Here is a 25002-nt window from a genome sequence, read left to right as displayed (position 1 = left end):
AAGAGTCCAAATCAATTCAAGACTAAATGAAACAAGTCTTTATCTAATAGCCTTTCAAGATTATTGGATATTAAAATGTGACCCAAAACCCAAATTAACATAAATGTACATTGGTATTATTCAATGTCTTTCTGTGGTAGTAATAATAACGTTTACATTTTGGCAGACATTTTAAATCGAAGAAAGGGAAATTTTGACCCCTTCAGCTTTCCATAACACGCTATTACTTCCCGTTGGTCTGCCCAATTTACTCGCGATGAATCAAAGACTAAAAAAATAAGGACAGAGGTTGCACTCTGCTTTAAATTTTAGGCACAGAGATTGGAGTCTTTACAGTGCAATGTAAAAGCTGCAATTTTAGTAGAGAAGTATTATATAGATTTGTTTAGGTGGATATTTTGATTTAGTAAATGGAGTAAATGTTTTTTTTAATTGACTTTATACATTGAAATGAAGATGTACGTGCTGCTGTGTTGAGAGGCTTATTCTGTCAGGATAGTTTACGTATTTCGTTTTCCCACCAGGTCTTTCAATTGAGACCCACTAACTAACCGAGTGAGCCTCGGAGTGCATAGACGATCTTTGCAGGCCTCCTGATAGACGTTGGATGTTGACCGGTGGAGGACCTAGACTGCCGCATCGCTTGCAGCTCCGCTCCATTCCCTGGGCACCGTGGGTGTTTGAAATGGTTTTAATACGGATGAAACAGTGACCGGTTAACGGGAGGCTCCAAATCGCAAACAGAAAGGTTCGTGCGGGGATCTGCGGCAGCGTCAGGGCCGCGGCGCGGAGCGACAGGTATGTCTTCCTCCGCCGAGCGAGATAGCGTCGTCAAAAAGAAGCAGGTCCGATTCGCCAGCATGGGGGACGATGACAACGACGAGCAGGACGAAGACACCCTGTTCGATAAGAGGAACGACGCGGGGAGAAAGCTCCGGAGCGCCATGAAAGGGGTCAGGAGGACGGCGAGACCGGGATGCGAGGACCGAGTGAAGGTGGTCGGTGGGGGAAACGGTGGACGGGGAACCTGCGCGCGCTGGGCAGTCACGCTCGTGCTCTGTGGATCCTTCCTGGGCTTGGTAGGTATAAGAGCCGAACCTACGTGGAAAACCGTAAATACATTATCGTGGCTCAGGTTGTAGATCATGTATGGCAAGCCAACAAGGTTAAAATTACTGTCATTATAAATGGCTCAATCAATTTTAGTTTATTTTATAATTAAAATAAATTGGGTCTATGTTTTACGCAATGTTTTGTTTCTTTGTTTGTTTTATTATTGTTTATATTTTTGTCAAGTTAGTAGGGGGCAGTGTTTTACACTGCATGTGCCTTTTGTAGCTGCATAGGTTTGCTTATGCATTTGAAAGAAAATTAAATCATAAATGCTTCCTTACATTTAGATGAACTCCTACAAGTGTCAACCTGGATATTAAAACTTCTTAATTATTTAGTCGACATCCTTTCAACTACTCAACGGAATGAACGTAATTGCAGTAGTTTCTAAAGTGGATAGAAGCGGCTTTGCGCCGAATAGCAAAACCTTATAGTATATTAAAAGCCGCTTTTCTCTGCATCAGAACCAGAGGATTTATGTAGAGTTATGATAGGTCGAAGAAAATGTGGTATGTAGGGGTCGCCGACAATATTTCCAGTGTTATGTTACATACACACTGGAATGTGATGCGGGTTGAAAGAAGCCTTGAACGCAGGTTCTTGAATGTACTTTTTGCATGTGGGACAAAATATCGGTATGGCGAACTATCACAATATTACCGGTCCTCTCTTTCCCTGAATCAGTTTCTTAAAATAATACCAAAAAAGTCCACTGGGGGCGCTTCGCATGAGAACGACAGTGAAATGTAAGGATGCCATTGCGAAACCGTCAAAAATTTCTACCGGGCCGACAAGTTTTTAACCTAAATGCCAAAAAACATAGTTGCGCAGGTACAGCGCGAAAACCGTGAACTTTTTTTGCTGCCTTTCCACGTGCAGCGGAGAAGGGAGGGGCTCCTTGTGCTCTCACCTCCTGCTCCGGCGACAGATGAAAACGCAATCCGCAAGCAAAAAGGTCCTAACTGTGTCTGTGTTTTTCTATAGTAGGCGTAGACAGCAAGGCGGGCTATAATGCAACAAAAACAATGGGGTACGGGTGGAAACGGCAATAACCATTCCAAACACAGCACTAAAATTCACCAGACTCTAGCGGAGAAGTGCTCTGCGTTTGACCATCCAAATGAGACGTCTAGCGGCGTTATTGATCCAATAGGTGTGTATGCCAGCGGTACACGTGGAGCATGTGAATTAAGTGTTGATTATCAAAGAAAAGTGCAGAAGTAGAAAGTGAATATAGATACTAGCACTGTAAAAAACAATGATCATATAATATGAACAGGCTGAAAATTAATAATTTGCCTCAATAATAATAATCTGTATTAAAACTAAAATTAGCTGACAAAAAATGTAAAATTAATTAAAATGGAGGATTGGGATTTTTTTATTTTTTTATTTACACATTTATTGTTCTCTGAGTATACTCTGCATTTTGGTTCCTAACTGGAGCTTTGTTTATTAGTTATCTTAAAATGTTTGTAATTATTGTAAAGACACGTTAGTATTTATTGATAATTTTATTATAATGTTGGATTGGCATTTTGTTTTAAATTGTTCTTAAAAAGTGGCTTTAAAAAAATATGTATATTTCCTTTAGAATAAATAATATAATAAAATAGTTGTACATCATAGATTTCCAAGGTTATAATTGATTATTGCAATGTTTGGCATATTGAGATACTATCGGTATTGTGAGCCATGTATTGTGAATTGCATTGTATCGTCAGTTACTAAGACTCCCAGCCATAATATATATACGCATTTACACAGACACTAGCTATGCCGGAATTCCCACCCTAACTACTAAAAAACTATATAGTGCGGGACTAAATAATTCCCGGGATTTTAAAACCAATTCAGACACCATGCTCATTAATTTTCTTTCCTCTTTTTAAACGCCGGATATGTTGTCACTGATTTCACAAAGTGAAAATTTAATCAATTTAATCAATACGAACGTCTATTTGTCACTCCACTGTATTCTGATTATGAAAATTTGGATAGTTTATTAAAAAATGACCTTTAAACACATTTTTTTTTTTTTTTTGCAAAAAATGTTCAACCGCAATGCATTGTGGTCTATATTCGCTAACATAGTGAGCATAATTGCACACCTTTTTTTCACAGAAAGACTTGTGGGAAATTTCCAGTGCACTTGATTTTAGAATGGTAGATTCGGACAGCACTACAAAATGGCGAACGCACTAGATAGTGAGTAGGAAAAAAATTTGGACATAACCTTTGATTGAAAAATGTTGCTAGCATAGGTGTGAAATGCTAGCAATGCGAAAATGTACTGACCATAAACTACAATAGATTGTCTTGTCTGTAGTTGAAAGAAACAGAAAAAAACCTTAGCAGGTTTACTTGATGAATTGAATGATATCAAGAGTTTTTCTAAATCAACCGGACAGGTATTTTTAAGTAAACACTCCAGTTTCCTGCACAGACAGGATGTTCATATTAGCAAAACCTGCTCTTCAGCCATTCAAGCTGCATCAGATGACTGAAATCCATCTGCATATACACTCCTGGGTTTTGACATTTTCATGTGGAGAAGCAGACGCTCATGTCGAGATTGTAGCTGAACCTTTGAACAGGGAGGTTTTACACAGCAACAAAGTTTGGCACAGGAACAAAAGAAATTCAACCACAAGGACACTTGGTAATCTGCAGTCCTTTAACGCAAAAAATAAAAATATAACAGTCTACAGTCTTTACATAGTTTCACAGCTTGTATTAATCCTGGTCTTGAAACTCTACTACCGTATTAGTTTCCCAGTGATCTTTGCCCTACTTACTGCTAGATCAGGTGTATTTAGTCATTCATAACCTGAATCATCTGATCCAGTTAATCAGCAATGATTAGAGCTGGAAAACATGAAGGGTTGTAGACCTCCAGGAACAGGATTGGACTTGTTTAACCCCTGATGTTGCTCAAGACTTGAGCTTTTAAAAGATATTTTTTGATCATTTTGTTTATTATTATTTTAAATTATGTTCATTTTAAAATTATGTTCTACAATTAATATTGACTATACTTTTTTAATTTTTTTATTAAACCGTGATTTTATCAACTATTGGGGGTATAACTGACTATTTGAATAGCTGGTCATTAAAGCTGCATTTCAATTAGACGTTTTGACTTTCTGTTTGGTGGTTTAAGTCTCTGCCTTGTTGTAAACACAAACATCAACCACTGTCTCTTATTGTTTCTAACAGAGAGGCGGAGCTTAGGCCACCAGTGTTTGTAAACCGCAACATCTCGGCTTGGTTCAAACTAGGGCTGAGTTAATAAAATCGATTAATATCGATTTAGGCTTAATAGACCAATAACCGATTCATAAAAATATAGATTGATTTAGCATATAAAGCTAAATCCCACTAGCATAATGCTATTGTTTAATGGAATTTCCCATAGGACGGCTAACGCTCAGTCGAACTAAGCATACATTGCTGACTAAATTAACAGCTTTATAATTTGAACTTTCCAAACTCTTTTAAGGAAATATTTTTAGAAGTAGCCATTTGTGGTCTAAAACACATTTTTTTGCTCATTCTTTATTCTTCTTAAAAGAAGTGTAATGCTATAGTGCGATCACCACCTAGTGGCCAAACTGAAACGCTCTCCAGGAGAAGCAGAACAATGTTTACAATGATCTGAACATTTTTGTTAGAGCTTCACCTTTTGAGAAACATTGTAACACTGTATGATATTAATCTAATTATTTCATTAATACATTTTACGGTATGTGAACGGTATCAGATTAATATAAATATATTCAAAACATATAGTAGATTGTATCAACTCAGCCCTACTTGGATTTGGAAGTGACTTAGTGACTGGTTTATCTGGTGAACTGCTTTTCAAATTAAAGGCACGCTATTGATAAAAACCTTTCCTATTAAAAATATAGCCTTCCTGACTTACTGTAAGAGGAAACTGCAGGGAGAGTACCTACCTCCTTTAACCTGCTCCACTTCTCTTTGCAGGGCATGAGCATCTCTGTTCTGGGGCCCACCTTCGAGGATCTGGCTTTGAACGTGAAGAAGAACATCAGCAACATCTCTTACATCTTTATAGGCCGCTCTGCTGGTTACATTGGTGGATCTCTCATTGGGGGGGTTCTTTTTGACTGCATGAGCCCCCATCTGCTGCTGGGTAAGCCCCGTAGAGGACTTTTTCCTGTTTTAGCCACATTAAGCCGAGAAAAAGGAAAAAGGCTGGTTGAGGAACGACAAGTCGCTGTTTTTCTCTGTTATTCTTCTATCAACCTTGAAAAAAATCTGACCCTCTAAAACAGGGTCACAGATAAAACCGAGATTCCATTAGAGCCATTCCTCTCTTCCAGGATTTTCCATGCTCCTCACTGCGTTCGGAATGTATGCGATCCCGTTCTGTAAGCAGGCTGCGCTCCTCACCACCTTCATGTTGAGCATTGGAGTATCCATGGGCGTTCTGGACACAGGTGAGAGACCACGGGGTTCAGTGGAAACTTTGTGCAACAGTTTGGGGGATTTGTCCTCACTTTGTTCATATTTATCCCCCTTTCACCACATTTAGAATGAAATAAATACCAACCTAAATGATATCAGCAAAATAATTGGATGTCTAAATGTTAAATCTAAAAATCTTAATGTTAAAAGAAAAAAGTTAAATTGCTTGATAGCCAGCTAAATGCCAAATTACCGCATTTTCCGGACTATAAGTTGTGTTTCTTTTTCATAGATTGGCCAGGGGTGCGACTTAAACTCAGGAGCGTCTTATTTGTGATTTTTTTTTCTTAGACATCAATAGGCAACCATATTTGTTATTTTTTTCACTAACAACCGGTTGCCTTTTAGTGGTTGTTTCCCCCAAACAACCACTAGAGGGCACTGTAGGTTTGTGTGTCAGTATTTGCTGCTGTCTGCTGAAGAATTTCCATTCAAAACAAACGTTGCTAAGAATCTAATCATTCTGTCCGGAAAATACAGTAGATTTAGGTTTTAAACCACTTTAGACACAATGGACAGCAAAATATTGAAATTTAATTAAGGCTTAAGATGATTTATTCATGAATAATATTAGTTTCAGTATTTATTTATATCTATGTTAAACAAGTGACATTTAAATAGCTTTAAAGCATTAAATATTTATTGTATTCAATAAATGTTTATCCTGTTCGGCCCGCGACCTAAAGTGTGTTTTGGATTTTTGCCCCCTATGAGGGTGACATCCTGATTTAAAGTCCCCCTCTGATGAAAATCATGTTTTAGTTTGTAACGTGTCTGTGTGGCATTTTTCTTATGAAAGAGAACAAATGTAATAAAAAAATCATTCTGTTTTTGCATTTCCAAGTATTTCTCCTTTTAAATCGCTGTCAGTCAAACTGTCACAGACAGGATCTGGCGTGTCTAGTTCAGGTTCTGGAGAAGAGAAGATGGTATCTTCACACTGCAGTCAAATGAGCCGCCGTTCACATTTCTGTGGTCAAATCAGCCGTCACTGGATTTTTTGTGTGAGTTTCATACAATACTTACGGTAGCAGGACTGAGAACGCTGGAAAATCTACATCAGAGTGCCGACGAGCTGTCACAGCAGCAGGATGAAAAGATGAGCACCACACAGATGTGAATGCTCCCCGACTGTCTGGTTCGATGCTGCTCAGTCTGACATCTGGTGTTTCTTCTTTTCTGTGAAGGTGGTAACGTGCTCATCCTGAACACCTGGGGGGACCAGGCCGGCCCCCACATGCAGGCTCTTCACTTCAGCTTCGCCGCCGGAGCCTTCGTGTCACCCATCATCTCAAAGCTGGTGTTTGGTTCCGGCGAGAAGGGAAGTGTAGCGGCTCCTCTTCTCAACGCAACACTTCCCATCACCAAAGCCCCCGCCCCAGAATCTGCCTTCAACCTGAAGTCCCTGAAATCCTTGTGGGCCTACGTTGTGATCGGCTCCTTCCTCTTGCTGGTCTCCTTCATCTTCTTCATCCTCTACAGTCGCTGTAGCACTGCCAAGGATCCGTCCAAGGCGGCGTCAGGAAAGCAGCTGGTGGCCAAACACCACCTGGCTCTGGTGTTCCTGCTCTTCCTCTTCTTCTTCGCCTATGTGGGTGCTGAGGTGGCCTACGGCTCCTTCATCTTTACCTACGCCAAGGACTTTGCTCACATGCCTGAAGCCCAGGCTGCTGGGCTCAACTCGCTCTTTTGGGGTACGTTTGCGGCCACCCGAGGCTTCGCCATCTTCTTTGCCACCTGCATGTACCCCGGCACCATGATCCTGCTCTGCCTGCTGGGCTCCACGTTCTCCTCCCTCCTGCTCTGCCTCTTCAGCAACCACAAGGTGGCGCTGTGGGTTGGCACTGGCGTGTACGGGGCCTCCATGGCCACCACCTTCCCTAGCGGCATTTCGTGGTTGGAGCAGTACACCACCATCACGGCCCACACGGCGGCGGCGTTCGTGGTGGGGGCGGCGCTGGGAGAGATGGTTCTGCCGGCGCTGGTGGGCTTCCTGCTGGGCCGGTTCCAGAACCAGCCCCTGCTCATGTACCTGTCCCTGCTCACCTCCACCTTCACCTCCATCATCTTCCCCGTCATGTATAAGCTGGCCTCAGCCCCCAGCAGCCCCAGGAGGAAACCCCACGTGGAACGCCAAGCAGATGCTGACGAGAGCGAGTACAGACGGGCGCTGTTAGACTCGGGGGGCAACGAGGAGGAAGAGGAGGAACAGGACGATGAAGCTGACCAATGGAATGACGCTGACTTTGAGGTCATCGAGATGGATGATGCATCACCTCCTGCTGATACGGGTGGCGGCGGCGCCGAGGCATTGTCCTCAGAGGGATGTTCTGTAGGTGGAGACTCTCCGAGACACAAACTGCTGCTGTCTTTGGACAGAGAGGAGTGACTGGATCGACTGGAACACAGGATGTATAAAGGCTCGGTCCCTAAAGGATTCTAGTTTTTGAAGGATGGGCAGACTGTTGTGTGACGTCCTAATGGTTGATTGTCAGATGTTTAATGTGTTGTGTGTTCAAATTATGGCAAGCCAGAGGGTCCATAAATGCCTTTATTTTATTTTAAAAAGGTTTTCTTTAAGAAAGAAGAAAACAGATCTGTTTAAAAAAATATGTATATTTTGAGATTATAAAAATAACAAAATATTATTTCAAATTGTAATAGTTAAAGCCTGGTGGTTTTTCTTTTTTTATTTACTGTATTTTCTGGAATATAAGTCGCACCAGAGTATAAGTCGCAGGAGCAAAACATTTTCTAATGAAGAAGAAAACCATATATGTCACTCTGGAGTATAAGTTGCACTTTTATATTTTCCATGGCATAAAATGAAAAGAATAATAATGCTTCAATGGAAATGAGAAAAATGGAAAACAATCAGATTCTCCTCCATGTTTGTTTTGGATGACACTTCTTCTTCTGGCACAGAAAATACAGCATCCTCTAGTGGTTGTTAGCGGAAACAACCGCTAAAGGGTAACCGGTGGTTAGTTGATAAATATCAATTATGAGCCTATTTATGTTTAAAAAAAAAAAGTCACAAATAAGTCACTCCAGAGTACAAGTTGCACCCCTGGCTAAAATATATTTTAAAAAAAAGCGACGTATACTCTGGAAAATACAGTAAATGTTTTGTTTTTTTTCTACATGAGGTGTAAAAGTGTTGGTATGAATGAACAAATGTCTTTATTTTGTTGTGATTTTTAGTAAAAGCTAATTCTGAGTTGTTCTAGATTTACAAATTAATACTCCAAATGTGACCAGTTTTGGAGAGTTAAAAACAAAATTGCATGGAGAAGTCAAGCATCTCTAAAGATAAATATAGAAACCTTTACTGTGCTTGGACTACTGTCTATTCTAGTCCTTATTAATGAAGGACTGCTAGCACCAACTGCTACTGAAATTGTGTTAATTCTATAATGCACCAGAAAAATCTCTGAAGAAAATTTGCTGCTACTCTGATTTTTTTTCAGATTAACAAAATGTTTGCCAGTAAGAAGCCATGTAATGTTCTTTTTTTGCCAGTATTTAGCTTCCTGGGGCTAAATCAACTGCATACGACTATCACGATTAACTGCATTTAGTGAAAAGCACAATTTCTTAGCCATCAAATGCTGTTCTAATTTGAAAGTAAAATTTACTATAATAATACCCTAGTGCTGGCGCTATGGTTGAAGGTAATTTTAATGGTTCTCCTTTCCTTGAGAATTGCGAACACTGAATGCACTTTGATGGTTAGAATCTACAAAGACAATTGCGTTGGAAGAACTTTTGACCCTACCGGCTTGCCATATTTGAATTCCTTGTGTTGTTGCAAGGAGTAAAAAACTTTTTATTCTGAATGTTGTAGCCTTCAGTCAAATTACTGTTCATTAAATTCTTCAAAAATACTCTACAATGTGGGGATTCATGCAAACTCATGTATGAAGCTATTTGGGCCGTAATCTTTCAATGAACTTTCTTTTTCTGACCATTCTCTGTAAACCCTAGAGAGGGTTGTGGGTGAAAATCCCAGCAGTTTCTGAAATACTCGGACCACAAACAACCACGCCACGTTCTAAGTTACCTTTCTTCCCAACTCTAATGCTCGGTTTGAACGGCAGCATTTCATGTCCACATTCCTAAATGCATTGAGTTGCTGCCATGTGATTGGCTGAATAGAAATTTGCGTTAACAAGAAGTTGGAAATTTGTACCTGATAAATTGGCCAGTGAGTGTGTAGAACAAATGAAGGAAAAAGTTAATCCTCGTCTTTTCGTCCACAGTCAGGATAATTCAATGAGTTAAATCCATATTGTGATTTTGACACCTTTTGCTTGCCATACCAGGTCATTAAATAAGGGAAGCTGTTGAATACTTCACATTTTTATTTTCAGTCTGACACCTTCACCCACAGCGTCGTCCATTAAAAACCACCAAAAACACTTTAGTTTGTACATTTATACAAAGACACACACATGCTGCGCACAGCGGAGAGGAGCTTGCGTTCAGAACAGTTAGACATGAAACCACAATGAAATAACGGACTCTGCGTTGAATAAATTATTAAAGTAGAGTATTGCAACAGTCCCACAGTTATAAAAAAAACTGAAAATGATTCTGGGTAATCATCAGTTCCATGAATGGCACTCTTTGAACAGAATGCATTAAAATATCACAAGTATCAGGTTGATCTGTACAGGAACTCAAGAAGTCGTCCTGGTTAAAAACCTGGGAGTAGTGGAGGCCAGTAGCACCAGTTAGTAGACAGCGCCGACTTTCAGGGGCCCTTCAGAACTGGTCCAGCAGCTGTCGGAGGTAGGGCGCCTTAGAGATCTGCCGGTTGACCCGAGACAGCTTGTAGAGAACGGGACAGTCCAGGGAAATGCAGGGAACCTGCCGCTCGGCGCCGCCGCTGCAGCTCCTGCAGATCTGAGCACACACAGGACATTCTACCGTTTGCCTTCATTCGAGTTTGAGGGGAAGAAAAAAGTTTTCTTCTCTTTATAGTTCAACCTTATAAGGTTTCAGAGCTCCTGAGAGTCCTCACCTTCAGCAGCTGCTCCTGCTGGCTCTCCCACTGCCTCATGTCCTGGTACAGAGTGACGGCGACCCGCTGCGGCTCGGCCCGGCACTGCGAGCACACTCCCAGCTGGGTCAGCTCGTCGCACACGGGACAGTGCAGAGTGGTGAAATACTGGGAGATGGTTCCCTTCCTGCCAACCTCATCTCCAGCGGCCGCCGAGCAGGAAGCCTTCTGGACCTACAGAGCAAACACGGATTCAGTCACAGCGCCACCTGTCTGCAGAATTCATTCATATTTATCGGTCTGTGGCACATGTGTTAAAGACAAGGTCCGGGGGCCGGAGCCGGCCCTTCTGGTAATTCTATCCAGCCCTCCAGATCATTTTATTTTACTTTTATTAATGGCCCAATATTATCTTAAGCTTATTTCTAAATTGTATAATTTTTCCAAATTATAATTTTATGGAGAGCAAAACATAGAAAGTTATTCCTGCCTTCATATTTATGTTAAAAAGTTAGTTTTAAAGTAAAAAGAATGGCACTCTGCTGGATTATTTTGGCATTTACTAAGATTTCTTTAGGCTATTTTGGACTTTAGCTAATATTTCAGCTACAAGCTAGCTGTTTTGACTAATTTAAGCTTTTTTAGGCTGTTTTTGGAGCTAGGCTAATATTTACATGCTAGCTGTTTTGGCGAATTATGTATTTTTTTTAGACTTTTTTGAAGTTTAGCTATTTTTTCAGCAACATGCTAGCTGTTTTGGCTAACCTAGGTTTTTTTTTTTTTTAAAAGTTCTTTAGGCTAATTTGGCATTTAGCTAATATTTTAGTTGGCTATCAGCTTCATCATTTTCACCTATTAGCTTCAGTGATTTCTGCTATCAGCTTCATCATTATCTCAGATAATGCTATATGTCTAGTTAATAATTGTGTTAAAAAGTTCCAGTTTTAAAGTTTTAAAAATGTAGTTTTTGTGTGTTGAATAAACGTTTATCCTGTTCGGTGTGTTTTGGATTTTGGCCCCTGTGCGATTGAGTTTGACACCCCTAGTCTATGGTGTTGTAGGGTTAGTAGGAGGAGCCGCTGTTAGGCAGCTCTGCCAGCAGGGAGCAGCAGAGCCCCATTCAAAACCCCCGTGTCCCGGTTGGTCCTCACCCGGGGCAGCTCCTGGTACCAGCCGAACACGTCCACTCCAATCAGCTGGAACATGCGGGCCAGCGGCGGCAGAATCTGCTTGGTGATGTAGTATGTGGCGTTGAGGCGCAGGGTTGGGTCCTGGAGCACATCCAGGGGGCGCCGCACCAGCTGGATGAGGGGAACGCCAGGGGTCCCGTACACCACCACGTACGGCACGCGCTCCCCCACACGCGGCTCCAGGCGCCGGTCGTACGACAGCATCCGTCTGAGAAGAGACAACCGCTTAGTTCTGCTGCCGGGTCCCTCATTATGAACATGACCTGTTCTGGTTCTGCTGAACAGATACTTCCTCTAACATGGACTGGTGACACACCTGGTGAGCTCCAGCGCCGGAACGCAAGCTCCGGGCCGGTACGAGCCGCTACCCCGGTACTCCTTAGCAAAGGTCAGGTCCTGCATGCTGGCCCGGCCGTCCAGAACTTTCAGACACTGACGCTGCACGAACTGCTTGACCTGGCTGATGTCCCGGGTCTCGAACAGCAGCTTAATGGATCGCTCCAGGATCTGGAAGCAGCAAACCATCATAAGAACCCAGAATATTTAGTGTGGATCGTCGTCACACTTTCCCAAACTGGAGTTTTTGGTTTATTCCAGGTCAGATTTTAGTAGCAATAGGGTAAAAAGTCACTATGGTGACAGTTGCTATGTAGAGTCCCCAAATCAAAATGGGGACTTCGACCTTCAAGGTGGGAACACCTTGGAGGAATCTGCTCCCCACTGCTTGATAATCACAAATTAAACCAATTCAAAAAGTCTATTTGAATGGGAACCGACAGGCAGAAAGAGCCGGTTACCTTGGAAACAGCAGGGCAACCGTCTCGGCGAACCGTTTCAATCCCTTTGGCGTCAAACACCGGCTCCTTCTGGTCCAGGCTCTCGTACATGTAGCCCACGTACCGCTTCTTGGTCTGAAGCACGCACGGCAGGTACACCTGGAAGAACGGCGGCCTTTGGGTCACACCACAACAACATGGAGGCGTCCTCCTGAAAGAGCGCCGTCGACTGGAGGGCCATTACCTTCTCAAACTTCAGCTTGACCGGTTTGGGGTTGGTCGCAGTGACGGCTTCGGCGATCTCGTTGCCAATCCTGAAGGCCTGCTCTTTGGTGGCTCCCTTCAGCAGAACAAACATGCTGGGAGACGCACAACAGCAGCGTGGTTACACAAACTTACCAGAGACAATACCAGTCCAGCTTCCTCATTACGGAAGAAGTTCCAAATCCTGGTACCAACCTTCTGTCCAGGAATATCTGAAAACTCTCTGGACCTCAAACTAAGTCTAGATGATCCTTTTCAAAGCTTCCTGCTTCAGAATTTGCAGGATGCTCTTATGGAGCTCCCTAATTGGAGGACTGGTTTAAACCCTGATGAGGGATCAGGGTTCACACAGACAAGAGTAAAGGTCACGATGAACCAAAAGAAAACACAACTTCCCCTCCTCTTTGAGGCTCAAAGTATGTGGAGCCAAAGTAATTCACGGTTTCACCACTAGTTGGGATGTTAGAAAATCGAGTCCATCTCGATTCACTTCACTGTAAACCAATCCAACCTCACAAGAGAAGCAGATCAACCGACTCCAAGCCCTTTTCCATTCACTTCAGTGGATACATTAGAATCCAGAATCCTTTTTTACTGAAACCATCATTTTATTTTGAAATTTGGATACAAATACACTAAAGTGGGGGCGGGGTCATTAGATTAACATGTGATGGTCCAGTTATGAACTCTTCCTTTAACTTTTCAGAACACGCCCCAAATGTGGTCAATTTCCAATATGACGTCAATGACCAACAAGCCTAACAATTACCTTAAACCGGTCACAAAATCCCAGATTTGTTCAGTATCTCATATGCAGAGAACAGAAAAACCTTTTTCAAATCCTCAAAACACGCAAATCAGAGCTGGCTTTTATCCCACAATCCTTAGAGAGATTTCCAAAATGGTAGAAAAGTAGTCAATCCTATCGTAACTAAAACCAACAAAAATTTTGTTTAATAATGTCAAATGAATCTCAATTTCTCCAAATTGTTTCAGGAAAATCAGTTTCCTTAGTGAGAATGACGACTATACAGGAAAACTAAGAACAGTTCAGTTTTTTTTTTTACAGAAATCTCATGAAATGTATCAGATTTCAGTGATGCGAGTCACCTGTCTGTGTCTCCATACACGACTCGGGCTCCCCATTTCTTGGTATCGTTGACCTGCTTGATGGCTCTCTCCAGCGTCTCCCTGGCTTTGTGGACGATACTGTCTCCCACCTGGAGAAGATGAAACGCATTCATGAGGAGAAACACACACTGGTCGGACTCAACGTTCAACAGAACAGCTTGCGCTCACCTCTACGCTCGGCATGCGTCCAGAATAGTTGGCTGAAGTGTAGCCGAAGGTGACGTTGGCGATGAGTTTGAGTCCGAGCTGGCGGGCGTCCAGCAGCTTCATCAGGGCTTTGTCCTGCTTGTAGGTCTTCATCGACTGCTTCACCATGATTCTGGTGTTGAGGATCTCCTCCAGCATCCTGGGCAGGACGCCTTTACGCACCGAGGACTAAGAACGAAACACAAACCAACTGAACGATCCTAAAGATCAAGTCAAACCACAAGTCTGACAGCTACATCTCGGAGCAGAAGATCCGTCTTCTTCTGGAATAAAAGTTCCAATACCTTAACGAAAGCGATCCCACCGGGAGACACATTGATGTCGTTGCGAAGTTGGTGAAGAACTTCAGGAGGAACACGCAAAGACGTGCAGCCGAACTTAAACTCATCGGGTCTGTAACAGAAAACCTTCAGTGTTGAGTCTCTTAGCAAGAATTGGTTTATTATCATCTGATGATCTGTAATTCTTGAGTAGTAAGGCGATGTTCTGCCAGCTTTAGATGTCCTTACGTTCCCAGACTTTCTACGTGACCGAGGCAGGTGGAGAAGCAGTAGTTGTATGCGATGACGATGGACGGATAGAGAGACTGGAAGTCCAGGACCAACACCGAGTTGCTGTAAAAGCGCGACTCCGGCTCCATGACCAGGGGTATGCACTGCGGCGCCCTCTGCTGGGCTCGCTGCTGTATGCTGGGCGTCACGGGGATGAAGTTCAGAGGTTTGGCCACACGGAGCATCATGGATTCAACACGATACTAAAGAGAAAAAGCAGAAGCAGGTCGTAACTATGGATACACTGAATAAAAACCACCAACATCTCATGTTAAGACTCTTGAGCTGCTTTTGTCTGCGTCAGAGTCCCTAAGAAAAACGTTCGTTAGTTATGATAATTCAAAGAATGTCAACACTGGACTGAAGCTAAAAAGGTTGATCAAATTGAAAAAGCTGATCTAAAAATAAAACTCTTGGAGTCCATACCTGTGAACCTCGAGTCAGAACATGCAGGAACTGAATCCCAAACAATCGGGCCAGTTCGCTGGTCCGGCCCACGATGTCGTTCTGCTGCAGGAGGTGCATGGAACCGCAAACCCGACTCACGTAGTGGTCCACCATCTTCCACCTGCAGGGACCGTCAAGACGCTCAGGATGAGTCAAACTGAATGAAGGACAGCTCAAGAAGCAGAGATGAACCGCAGACATGAACCTGTACAGGTCGGTGTTGTGGTCGAACCAGTCGGACAGCGTGCGGTGGCTGAAGAGGGGGAAGCGCTGGTGGAGAACGTGGAAGGCTACGTTCTCGAAGCTGTAGTTGTTTAGCGCCACCTGGAGGAGAAACAAACGCTTTAAGAGTCACCCTAAATGAAACAAACACTAAAAGATGGATCATCATTTTCCATTTTACAGACAGATAATCTGTGGATTTTAATCCTTTAGTGTTAAACACTTCAACTGTTTATACAATTCCAGCAGATTCTGTTGCAGAGAAAGGCGGCTTTGCGCCGTGATGCGTCACTTAAAGGCAAAACACAAGAACACTTTGTTTTATTTGCTGCAAATATTCAATCTAGATGATTTGATTTCCACTGAAACAACATCTACGTTAAGAATGAGAATGGAAGTATACGATGAAAACCGATGATTTCAAGAGCTATCGCCACGAAAACTTGAGTTCAATGGAGCTCTAAATCCTTTTTGACAAACAGAAACTTGTACAAGTTCTTAACATTTTTTATGTATTTATTTCAGATTTTGTTTTCACAAAAGGCAAAAAAATTGAGGGGCGTCTGGACACACGCAAGATGGCTCCAGAAACAATCTCTAGCCGGAAGTGGAAATTTAGCAACTTTAGCCGGTTGCTTAATAAGCGGAAATTTCCTAAACTCTAAGAAACCCATTTAAAAATTATATTTTAAAAACTTTTTAGAACTATCATATTTTAAGCTTTTAAATGTGAATAAAGTTTAACTGTCTAGCAGTTAAGTGTGCAAGATGAGCTTCAAATGGGACAGAAAATGTTAATCATTTTATTTCTTTCAAGTCAATATTAACAAATGTTCAAATTTGTAAAACTACATCTGTTTACCTATGATACGCAACATATGACTCATGATATCAATGATATCGCAATACTTCAATAATTGGTTAAAAAAAATTCCTTTCAGCCAGTCTTGCGACGCGTACCCTCTATCTACTTCCAAAGGAACGTCTCAGCATGACAACAACACGACAAAAACAACGTTTTACAGCCTCTTCAAACGAAAAAAGATCGATACATGGTGAGAACCAATCGAGAATCAATCGCAGGACTAAATATCGCGATATATCGATGTTTTGGCACACCCTTATTATGAAATCGTCCAACTTTTAGATTTCAAAAAATAAATACTTTTGACTTAACTTGTAATTTCAGCTCGTTTTAATGTGGTTTAGTGTTTAAAACCTAAGAAACAGTAAGTTATGTTAAAAACTATCAAAATAAAAATTCCTGACATGATTGTATTTTCCAGATTTTGGGTAAATGTGTTGAATTTCTAAGACACCGACCTCGCTCTTCATCACTCTCCACAGGTTGAGCGTGACGCGTCCGATGATGTGGATTTCCGTCATGGTGTCGGCGCCATATTCGTCTTTTTCTGCAGCGAATCGGTTTTCTTTGGAGTCACCTGAGAAGAGGAGCAGACCTGGCCTCAGAGGGAGGGGCCAGAACAAATGTTCTGGCAGATTTTGGGTTTGTTTTTTCTTAAATGTCTTAGGTTTCCTTGATTTTCTTTGTCTCACTGAAACCTTTTGACCTTCATCAGAAGTTCTGCTCTGAAACCAGACTCCTGCTTGTACCTGGCACTCGGGACAGCTGCTGGCACAGGTCCACTCCCAGCACGGCGGCCCGCTGGAGGAGGTAACCCCAGGAACGCATCTGCACCTCGTAGCCCAACAGGATGTCTGGGTCCAACCTGATGGAATGAAACCAGGTTCAGCTCCATGGTTCTGGACTTCAGTGGCTGTGGATCTTTCAGAACACACCTCCTCATGATACAGACGAGCTCCTGGAACAGCATCTTCTCCTCGCTGGCGTAGGTCACCTGCAGCCCGGACACACCGGACCGAACCAGCAGCGGCGCCGTCTCCCTGCGACCTGCCGGAACAGCTGACGGGCTCAGCCTTCAGAACCAAAACTGGAGACAAACCTTCACATGAATTCTCACCTCGTGCAGTGGCCTGGTGGTCTTTGTCCACCATGATGGCACCGGTCAGCTGCGTACCGCCCGCGTCCGGGAGCGGAGCGTCGGAGCTGAAGCAGTAGAATAAGGCACATATGGGGTCAAACTCCGGGTCGGGCTCCAGGTCTCGCCGGGTTCTGGCGTGGAGCTCCATAGCCATCAGGGTGAGGTGCTGGACCTCGTGCAGAGCTTTGGCGTCCTGCAGGTTCTGCATGCTGACTTTGAAGCCATAGGAGTTGGAGATGCTCGGCCCTTCGATCTGAGAATGCTCTTTCTTTGGCACGTTCAGCCCAGCAAACTGGTTCTGGAGAAGAACCAAGAACAAGAGGAAATGGAAATCAGAACATCGGTGGAGGAGTGAAGACCCTGAACCATCAGACAGACGTCCTGACCTTCATCTGCGTGGTCAGTAGGACTCGTCTGAGCGGGTCGGCCTGGCTTCTCCTGCGCTGGAGTCTCGGGGAAACAGAATCTCCTGAAGGACAGAGAGGGGAATGGTGCTGGCTCAGATTTCTCAAGTCTGATTTCTCAAAAAAAATCTTCATTTTATTATCGTCTCTCCCTGCAGAAACAGTGGTCTAGTTTTTTTCTGCTAAATGTAATAATATAAAGCATCTTAACTTTTACATTTTGACGTCTTTTTCCAAAGAAAATTGTTATTTTTGGATCATTTCTTTTCTAAAGAGAGTTCAGACAGACCGTTCTCACCCTCGGATATGGGCGTGCTGCACATCGGATTCTGGTCTTCCTTGCATCTCCGCCGTTTCCGTGAGAAAGGGGTGCAGTCCAGATGCTGTGGGCTGGTTCTGTCGTCCTCCACATCACTGCCCTGAAGAGAAGACGGACTGTTGGCCCATCCCATTCCAGCCTGTACGGTTGGGATCCCGGGTGACAGTTCTGTTAGGGTTCTATTGGGCTGGCTGAGGCGCTCCGGGTCTGGAGAACTGGGCTGGACTGACTGCTGCCATGGAGGGAGGTCTGGAGAGTCTGGGGAGGTGCTTTTGGCTTCTTCCTCCTTGCCTTCACCGGCGTCCTCCGACACCGGGCTTTGCTCTGTGGACCCGCACTGTGAACCCACTGAAGTCACATTCAAGGACAGATTCAGGTTGCGTCTCCTCTGGGTTCTGATCCGAGTCTGGCTCTCTCCTTGGTCAACCTTCAGAGCCGGGCAGACAGAACCAGCAGGCTGCCCGGTTTCTGGAGGGTTCCCATCCCTCCTGCGGTTCTGCAGGCTCTCGTACTGCCTCCTGGCTTCCAGCCACAGCTGCACGCGCTCGCGGCTCGGCGGGTTCCTGCAGGGCAGCAGGATCACTTTCTTGTTGGAGGCCGAGGACGGAGCGAGCCCTTCAGCTGCCTCCGCCTCTGGTGGAGATGAGACGATGGCGGCAGCGGGGCGTGTCATGGCAGAGAAGGCCGTCTTCCAGAACCGTAGACCTTCCAGGGAAAGGTCACCGCTGAACTCTGCCAGCTCCTTCACCTGCCGGGTTTCTACCGACAGCTTACGACCTCCAACCTCCCTGCAGAGAAGATTGGGCAAGCTTTAGTTTATGTAAAAACATTTGGAGAGCAACTCCACACAGCTGCAGGAGGAGAAAACTGGGGACTGGGGATTGCGCCCGCACTCCCAATGAGGGTTGAGGAACAAATCTCAGGTTTGCTTAAATTTGCGCAAATAGTTGTGATCGCATCATCGCAAAATCCTGGAGGGACTGACTTGTGTGAAACTTTTAAATGGGAAGGAGCTGTGAGAATTTTCCAGAAGGGAAGCACAGATGAAGAACACGCAGACAGTCTGCTACACACTCACAGCGAGTCTGCATGAAGAAATGTGATCTGCTCTGCTAAATGCTAATGCATGCTAAATTTTGACAGTATAACCACTTACATGAATATGCGATTACTTTTTAAGATCTTAAACAATATGGCCCCTCCCCCACTGAAAAAATATGTCCAGCTCTGTTCGGAAGAAACAACCAGGACTACAAGGTCCACGAGTCACAATGACTGCAGGTTACCTAAACGGAGCTCGGCCTTCGGACAGACAGCCTTTTCTTATAAAGCCATCAAAGAATGGAACAAACTTCCACAGAGTTTGAAGCTTTCACCAGAAATTAACAATTTTTCGCGTAATCTTAAGGAATTACTGTTGGACAAGCAGCAGTGTCAACATTAGGGATTGTTAATAACACAATGTGGTCTGAGCAAAATTTATTGTATAATTTTATTTATTCTTATTGTGTAACCAGTCAAGATTTGTAATGTTCAAATTAAGAGTGTGTACTTGACTACCTACTTTTGGTCTTTAAACAGTGATATCGTTTTAACTAGATTTTATTGTATAATTTTATTGTATTTTTATTTTTATTATTTTTATTTTTTATTTTTGTATTATTGTGTAACCAGTCAAAAATTGATGTGTTTAAAGTAGGAGTGAGTACTTGAATGACTGCTTACCTTTTGAATGCAAGCAATGATATGGCTTTTGTTAGATTTGATTGTAACATTTTATTATGTAATCAGCTGTTTGTGGAAAAGTTTAATGTGTGAGTGGGTATTGAATGATTGTTTACATTTATATTGAAGTTTGTATTGTATTGATTTATACTTGTTTGGGGACTACAGATGGAAACTAGCTTCAGCTATAATCTGGTGTAAAACATCTTTAATGTTTTTGCACATTGTCCCTGTCAAATAAATAAACTACTACTACTACTACTCTGCATTTTTTGAAATTTAGGCACAGACGAACCGATTTTTTAATTTTCTGTATGTCCGATGAACATATTGACGAGTTTGGATGAATTTTTTACAGATTTATGAAGAATCATTACAACCTTATTTAAAATGTTTTGGCTGCTGTTAATTGTAACTACCAAAATGAACACAGAAATTTTAAATTGTCAAATTAAAAGAAAAAAATTACTCGAGTTCTCCAGGGTTATGGTATTATTAAAATAAAGCATTAATTTTTCTTATCAAAAACCTATTTTCTGTTAGTATTTTAATGTAAGACTAATAACTGTTAAAATATGGGCTTTTGTTTGGTTTATATCATCATTTATTTCAAAAGTGACAAAATAACCAAAAAATTGATAAATATTTGAAAAATAATTGCTCTAAAGAAATTAAAAACTAAACAGAAATCAAACAAAGAAGCTTTTTTTGACTGAATTAAATCTATTTTTGAATTTTTTATTACTTTTTATGACCCCCCCCCCACCCCACCCCCCCCTTTGAGTATTATCATACATTTCAGTCACCATCGAGCTATGTTTTTTTTCTACCACTGAGCAACAGCATCGCTTTTTTAAAAAGAAAGAAAGAAAGAAAAAGACCCACCATATTTTTGTATTTGTTTTATACATGTTAATAAAAATCAACCATCTGAAGAATTAAGGCCATTGTCAGTTTATTAAAAATATTTTCTCAAAGAGCATCAAAAAAGCAAAAACAGAAACATCCAGCTTTATGTATAAAGGACTGTTAGAATCCAATTTAGTGCAGATCGATCAAAAGAGACCAAATTGTCTTTGTTGTATATATGTATGCATGTACACACCGGGAATGTGTGGTGTGTTCAAAAATGTGCTGAACGTGGGTTCTTGAATGCGCTTTTAACATATGGTAGTCACACTGGACTGTCAATACTGCAACTAGTGCATGTACTCACAAATGGAAGGTAGTCCTAAGAAAGTCAAAACTTGAGCTAAAGTTCTGGTGTTAAAAGGTTAATTTTTGGTAACATTTCTTTTATTTCTCTGTAGTACAACAAACGACTACCCTGTAAATGTACCACCCAAGTGTCGTGTGCTCTGCGGTCTTACATTGGTTTTCCGGGGGCGTCAGAGGGATCACTACAGAAAGGCTCCTGGAAGGTGGCCTCCGACAACTCCAGCTCTGGCAGAGTGCTGAGGATCTCCTCCCGACTTGGAGGTGACATCAGGGGCTTGAGGATGTGGGCTCCACCCCCTGTGCCTCGTTGAAGTTGGCTTGCCCTCGCCTGTGATAAAGAGCTGGAGCTAGATCGAGGGGAGCTGCTGGGTGTGGTGGACGTAAGCCCATCGAGGCCGTCCAGAAGATCGCTTGTTGGGGAGCCATCGTGCTCAACCAAAGAGGCGGAGCTCAAAGGCAGCGGAGGCACCGGATCTAAAGCTGAGAAGAGCAGCTCTTTTCTTTCACAGTGGAAGTCTTGAAAAGGGCTTCGGATGCTGGAGTTTTTGGAAGTGCCGTCCCAATCTCTGCTCTTGAGTTTTTCAGGATCCAACAAAGCAAGGCTGGATGAAGACTGTCTCCTCTCAAATTTGTCAAAGAGATCAGGGCTTGCAGATCTTGATTTGTCCCCTTCAAGGCCTTTTTGAGCTGAAACTTGATTCTGGGGAAGATCTTCAAACCCAATAGCCTGAGCAGACACGGCTTCCTGACTGATGTCACTGAGGAATTTGACGGGTAGGTGTTTATCAGTCAGGACAAACTGACTGCCGGTGTACGGACTGGAGAAGTCTGTTCGGTTGATGTCATTAATGTCAAAAGTGTAGTTGTGGGGGAGCTCGGGTGACAAACTGCCTTCCATGCAGCTGCAGCCGTCTTGTTCTGGGTCAGACAGGAACAGTGGACAGTCATCAGACAAGCTGCCCTCTTGCTTTGGCAATGGATTGGGTTGGCTTCTACTTATCCTGGCCTTCTTGTTTTGTTTGCCTCTTGGCTCTCGCTTTTTGTCCTTGGGAGTGGCAGTCTTTGGAGTCCTAGGTTTCCTTGGAGTTGCAGAAGGAGCTTTTCTGGATTTGGGTGGTTTAGCTGTAGGACTTATCAGTGCTGTTGCCTGAGCTACGGCAGTAGCATGGCTATTGGTACCAACTACTTGTGTGGGTAGTGCTTGTCCTTGCTGCCTTTTCTGGAGAAGCTGCTTAAGGACTGCCAAGCCAGAGGAGGTCTCAGAAAGAGGCAGAGTTTCCCCATTCTTTGGAGAGACTTCTGCCAGCTTGGTATCTTCAAGTGAGGCCTGACCAGCAGTTGAAATTAAATGAGTCATGCTTTCCTCCTCTGTCTTTACTACAACTGTCTGACAACTTTGTTGCTTTGTCTCAGATGGTCCTAAAAGACTTTGGTTGATGTCCATGATTGAAGTCTCACAGTCTTCAACCTTTGGTTTAACAATCTGTGATAAGTTGGTATCTGATGTATGTTGGGATCTGGCTTGGCTGACACCTTCTGAGTCAGCTGGCTGCTGAAAGGGTGGGACTTCCTGAGAGGAACCTCCTGATGAAAGGGATTCATTTTCAAGGAACAGGATCTGGGAGGTGTCTTTACTTAGATCACAGCTTTCTGGCTCTCCAGTTTTCTTTTTACGAGACCTTCTTGGTCTTGCTTTAGGACTTTCAGTTTTAGTTTCAACTTTCTTGGCCCGTCTAGTAGCAGCACATCTCCTTGACTTCTCTTTTTGGGGCTTGTCAATTTCTGGAGGCTTAGCAGCAGACTTGCAAACTTTCCTTTTCGTCTCAGTGGATTTCTTAGGTTTGAGGGTTCTACGTTGGGCTCCTTTGGTTAAGGACAGCTTTTGTGGCTTGTGAAATGCAGAACTAAGACAAGGGTCACTAAGAGGATTGATCAGTTGCTCTGAGCTACTGTACATAAGAGGGTCACTTGGTGACCAACAACGTGGAGGCGTCGACTCTACAGGGCTTAAGGACGTGTCAGAGAGATAGCCCAGTTCTACCATGACATCTGTGTAGTCATTGTCCTGGTCGTCTGCCAGCTCACAGTAACATGGTCGAGGTGGGGGTAAGGAGGGTAGGACTAGGCCTCTTTGACAGCCTTTTGCCCGTTTGACCCCTCTGCCTCGTTTTAACCAATGCTTGGAGGTGTTGAGGGCTTCTTGAGGTGTCTTCTTGTTTGTGCCATTAACCTTCACTTTTCTTTTGGGGTTTTTTTTGGCTTTGGGCTCAATAACAGGAAACTCCACAGCCGGAGACTCGGGCACTTTAGGCCAGAAATCTTTTAGAGGGGCAAGTTTGTTGTACTTTTCCAGTTTGTCTGGTGTCAAATGTACAGACTGCTCCCCCGATTTCATTCTGGATATTTTTACCAACATGTTTTTCTGTCCTTTGAACCTGTTGATAATAATGTACTTGATGATGATAGGAGGTTCTTTCTTTCGTTTTTTCTGGTATTTGACATGTACCCCACCAGTGATGTTGGTCTCCTTGAGTCTTTTTTTGACAGAGTGTGAGATCTTAGACTGAGAGGGACCCGGGTGTTCTCCATCTTCACCGTCATAATTTGTCCTACGTTTGGTCCTCAGAGAGTATTTGCTTCCAGGCAAGGCTGACGGTTTAGTACATGTGACTTTAGCAGCTAAATCTTCATCTGGACTGAGAATATGTTGATCAGAGTCTTTGGGTTCTTCAGATGAAGAGGTAAGAGCGTTGGAGTTTGAGACTAATACCTCAGAGGCCGGTTCCATTGGCTTATTTACGCAGCTTTCGTCACTTTCTTTTTTTACGATTACCATTGGTTCATCTCCAACTGATTGAGCTTCTGCAGTGTGTTGATCCTTTACTGCGATCTCCTCTGTTTCTACAGGTACTGAATGGAGGCTGGAGGAGGTGAGGTTTGCTGTTGACGTGGATTCCTGACTTAGTTTCGTTTTGTTTCTATGACCAGCCATTCCCAATCTTTTCTTAGAGGCTTTAAGTTTTGACCTCCGAGACGGCGACAGCTCGTGATTGCTGCAAGTGTCTGCAGGCTTCTTGTTCCCAGCCTTCCTCCTGCTGAGGCAGTTGGAGAGAATTACACTAGGGAAGAATTTGTAGTGTGCCTCCTGTTGGGCCACGATGGTCTTCTCGGTTTTATTTTCCTGATAGTCTTCATATCTGATTTTCAGTTCGCCTACATCTCCTTCTTCTGTTTCCTGGCTCATTTCTTCTTTCTGTGGATTCACAAACTCGTTGTCCTTTATGGGCGACGAGCTGATGCTCGTCAGAACTTGGCTTTTACTGTCCATGGTGCTGAGGTCCAACTCTGTTTTGGCAGAACAATTTCTCAGCTCAGAGTAACGCAAGAAATTGCTGTGTTTTTGAAGGATGGTCAGACAGTTTGTCTCTACATGCTCCATGCCACCATAAATCTTCCTACTTTTAGTGATTTTTCCACTTCCAAATGGAAGTCCTTCCAGTTCAGATTTATCCACAGGTATGGAGGACTTTTTGTCATAAGGGCACAGGGGTCTTATATCCTCTTTGTCCATTGAAGACTTGTCAGGATTGTTGGTCAATGTGCAAGAAATAGGGTGTTTCACAGGCTGGATGTAGGGCATTTCTTTGTTGACCTGGAACCCTGCAGAACACTCGTTGGTGCCTCCCTGGCTGCTTTTTAGCTGGAAATGCACATCGAGTGGCTGATCAGTGTCCAGCATGAGAACAGGTCTGTGCTCCGGATGCTTGTACTCCGATAACACCTTTGCTGACGGGGGATTTCTTTGTCCCAGCATCTTCTCAGCGACTGCTAGCGAAGACTGGGACATGGAGCCGCTGTCCGTCAGAGAGGAATCTGTAAAGCACCAAAGATGAGAAGAAGAGGCAGCTCATTAGGATTTCAATGCTAAAACAT

At 43.2% G+C, this 25002-nt stretch overlaps 2 protein-coding genes across 2 annotated transcripts in view; one reads left to right on the top strand and one right to left on the bottom strand.

Annotated features, from left to right (window-relative positions):
* The first annotated feature begins 325 nt into the window (after positions 1–325).
* Positions 326–8284, top strand: mfsd4b (major facilitator superfamily domain containing 4B). Its single transcript, XM_024291653.2, has 4 exons — positions 326–1079; positions 5104–5272; positions 5463–5579; positions 6795–8284. Exons 1-4 carry the CDS (start codon positions 801–803, stop codon positions 7994–7996), a joined length of 1767 nt encoding a protein of 588 aa, XP_024147421.1. The 5' UTR covers positions 326–800; the 3' UTR covers positions 7997–8284.
* Positions 8285–9953: 1669 nt separating this feature from the next.
* The window catches only part of rev3l (REV3 like, DNA directed polymerase zeta catalytic subunit), a 41945-nt gene continuing 26896 nt past the window's right edge, over positions 9954–25002 (bottom strand). The window contains exons 13-31 of the mRNA XM_024291656.2: positions 21222–24942; positions 18106–18914; positions 17790–17872; positions 17383–17701; positions 17201–17312; positions 17015–17130; positions 16724–16842; positions 15384–15502; positions 15158–15299; positions 14690–14934; positions 14465–14573; positions 14142–14348; positions 13953–14062; positions 12823–12937; positions 12600–12737; positions 12119–12309; positions 11764–12010; positions 10634–10846; positions 9954–10515 (exon numbers count right to left, since the gene is read on the bottom strand). Of these exons, the coding sequence (XP_024147424.1) occupies positions 10375–10515; positions 10634–10846; positions 11764–12010; positions 12119–12309; positions 12600–12737; positions 12823–12937; positions 13953–14062; positions 14142–14348; positions 14465–14573; positions 14690–14934; positions 15158–15299; positions 15384–15502; positions 16724–16842; positions 17015–17130; positions 17201–17312; positions 17383–17701; positions 17790–17872; positions 18106–18914; positions 21222–24942 (7256 nt within the window). The 3' untranslated portion in view covers positions 9954–10374. The remainder of the gene's footprint in view (positions 10516–10633; positions 10847–11763; positions 12011–12118; positions 12310–12599; positions 12738–12822; positions 12938–13952; positions 14063–14141; positions 14349–14464; positions 14574–14689; positions 14935–15157; positions 15300–15383; positions 15503–16723; positions 16843–17014; positions 17131–17200; positions 17313–17382; positions 17702–17789; positions 17873–18105; positions 18915–21221; positions 24943–25002) is intronic.

The sequence above is a fragment of the Oryzias melastigma genome, linkage group LG24 (genome assembly GCF_002922805.2).
Source record: "Oryzias melastigma strain HK-1 linkage group LG24, ASM292280v2, whole genome shotgun sequence".
Taxonomy (NCBI): domain Eukaryota; kingdom Metazoa; phylum Chordata; class Actinopteri; order Beloniformes; family Adrianichthyidae; genus Oryzias; species Oryzias melastigma.
This window is presented reverse-complemented; position numbering and strand designations above follow the sequence as displayed.

Coding starts and splice junctions, on each gene's coding strand:
- mfsd4b (XM_024291653.2), top strand. CDS start 801: ATGTCTTCCTCCGCCGAGCGAGATAGCGTCGTCAAAAAGAAGCAGGTC. Junction 1,080..5,103: donor GTGGATCCTTCCTGGGCTTG/GTAGGTATAAGA, acceptor TTCTCTTTGCAG/GGCATGAGCATCTCTGTTCT. Junction 5,580..6,794: donor CATGGGCGTTCTGGACACAG/GTGAGAGACCAC, acceptor TTTTCTGTGAAG/GTGGTAACGTGCTCATCCTG.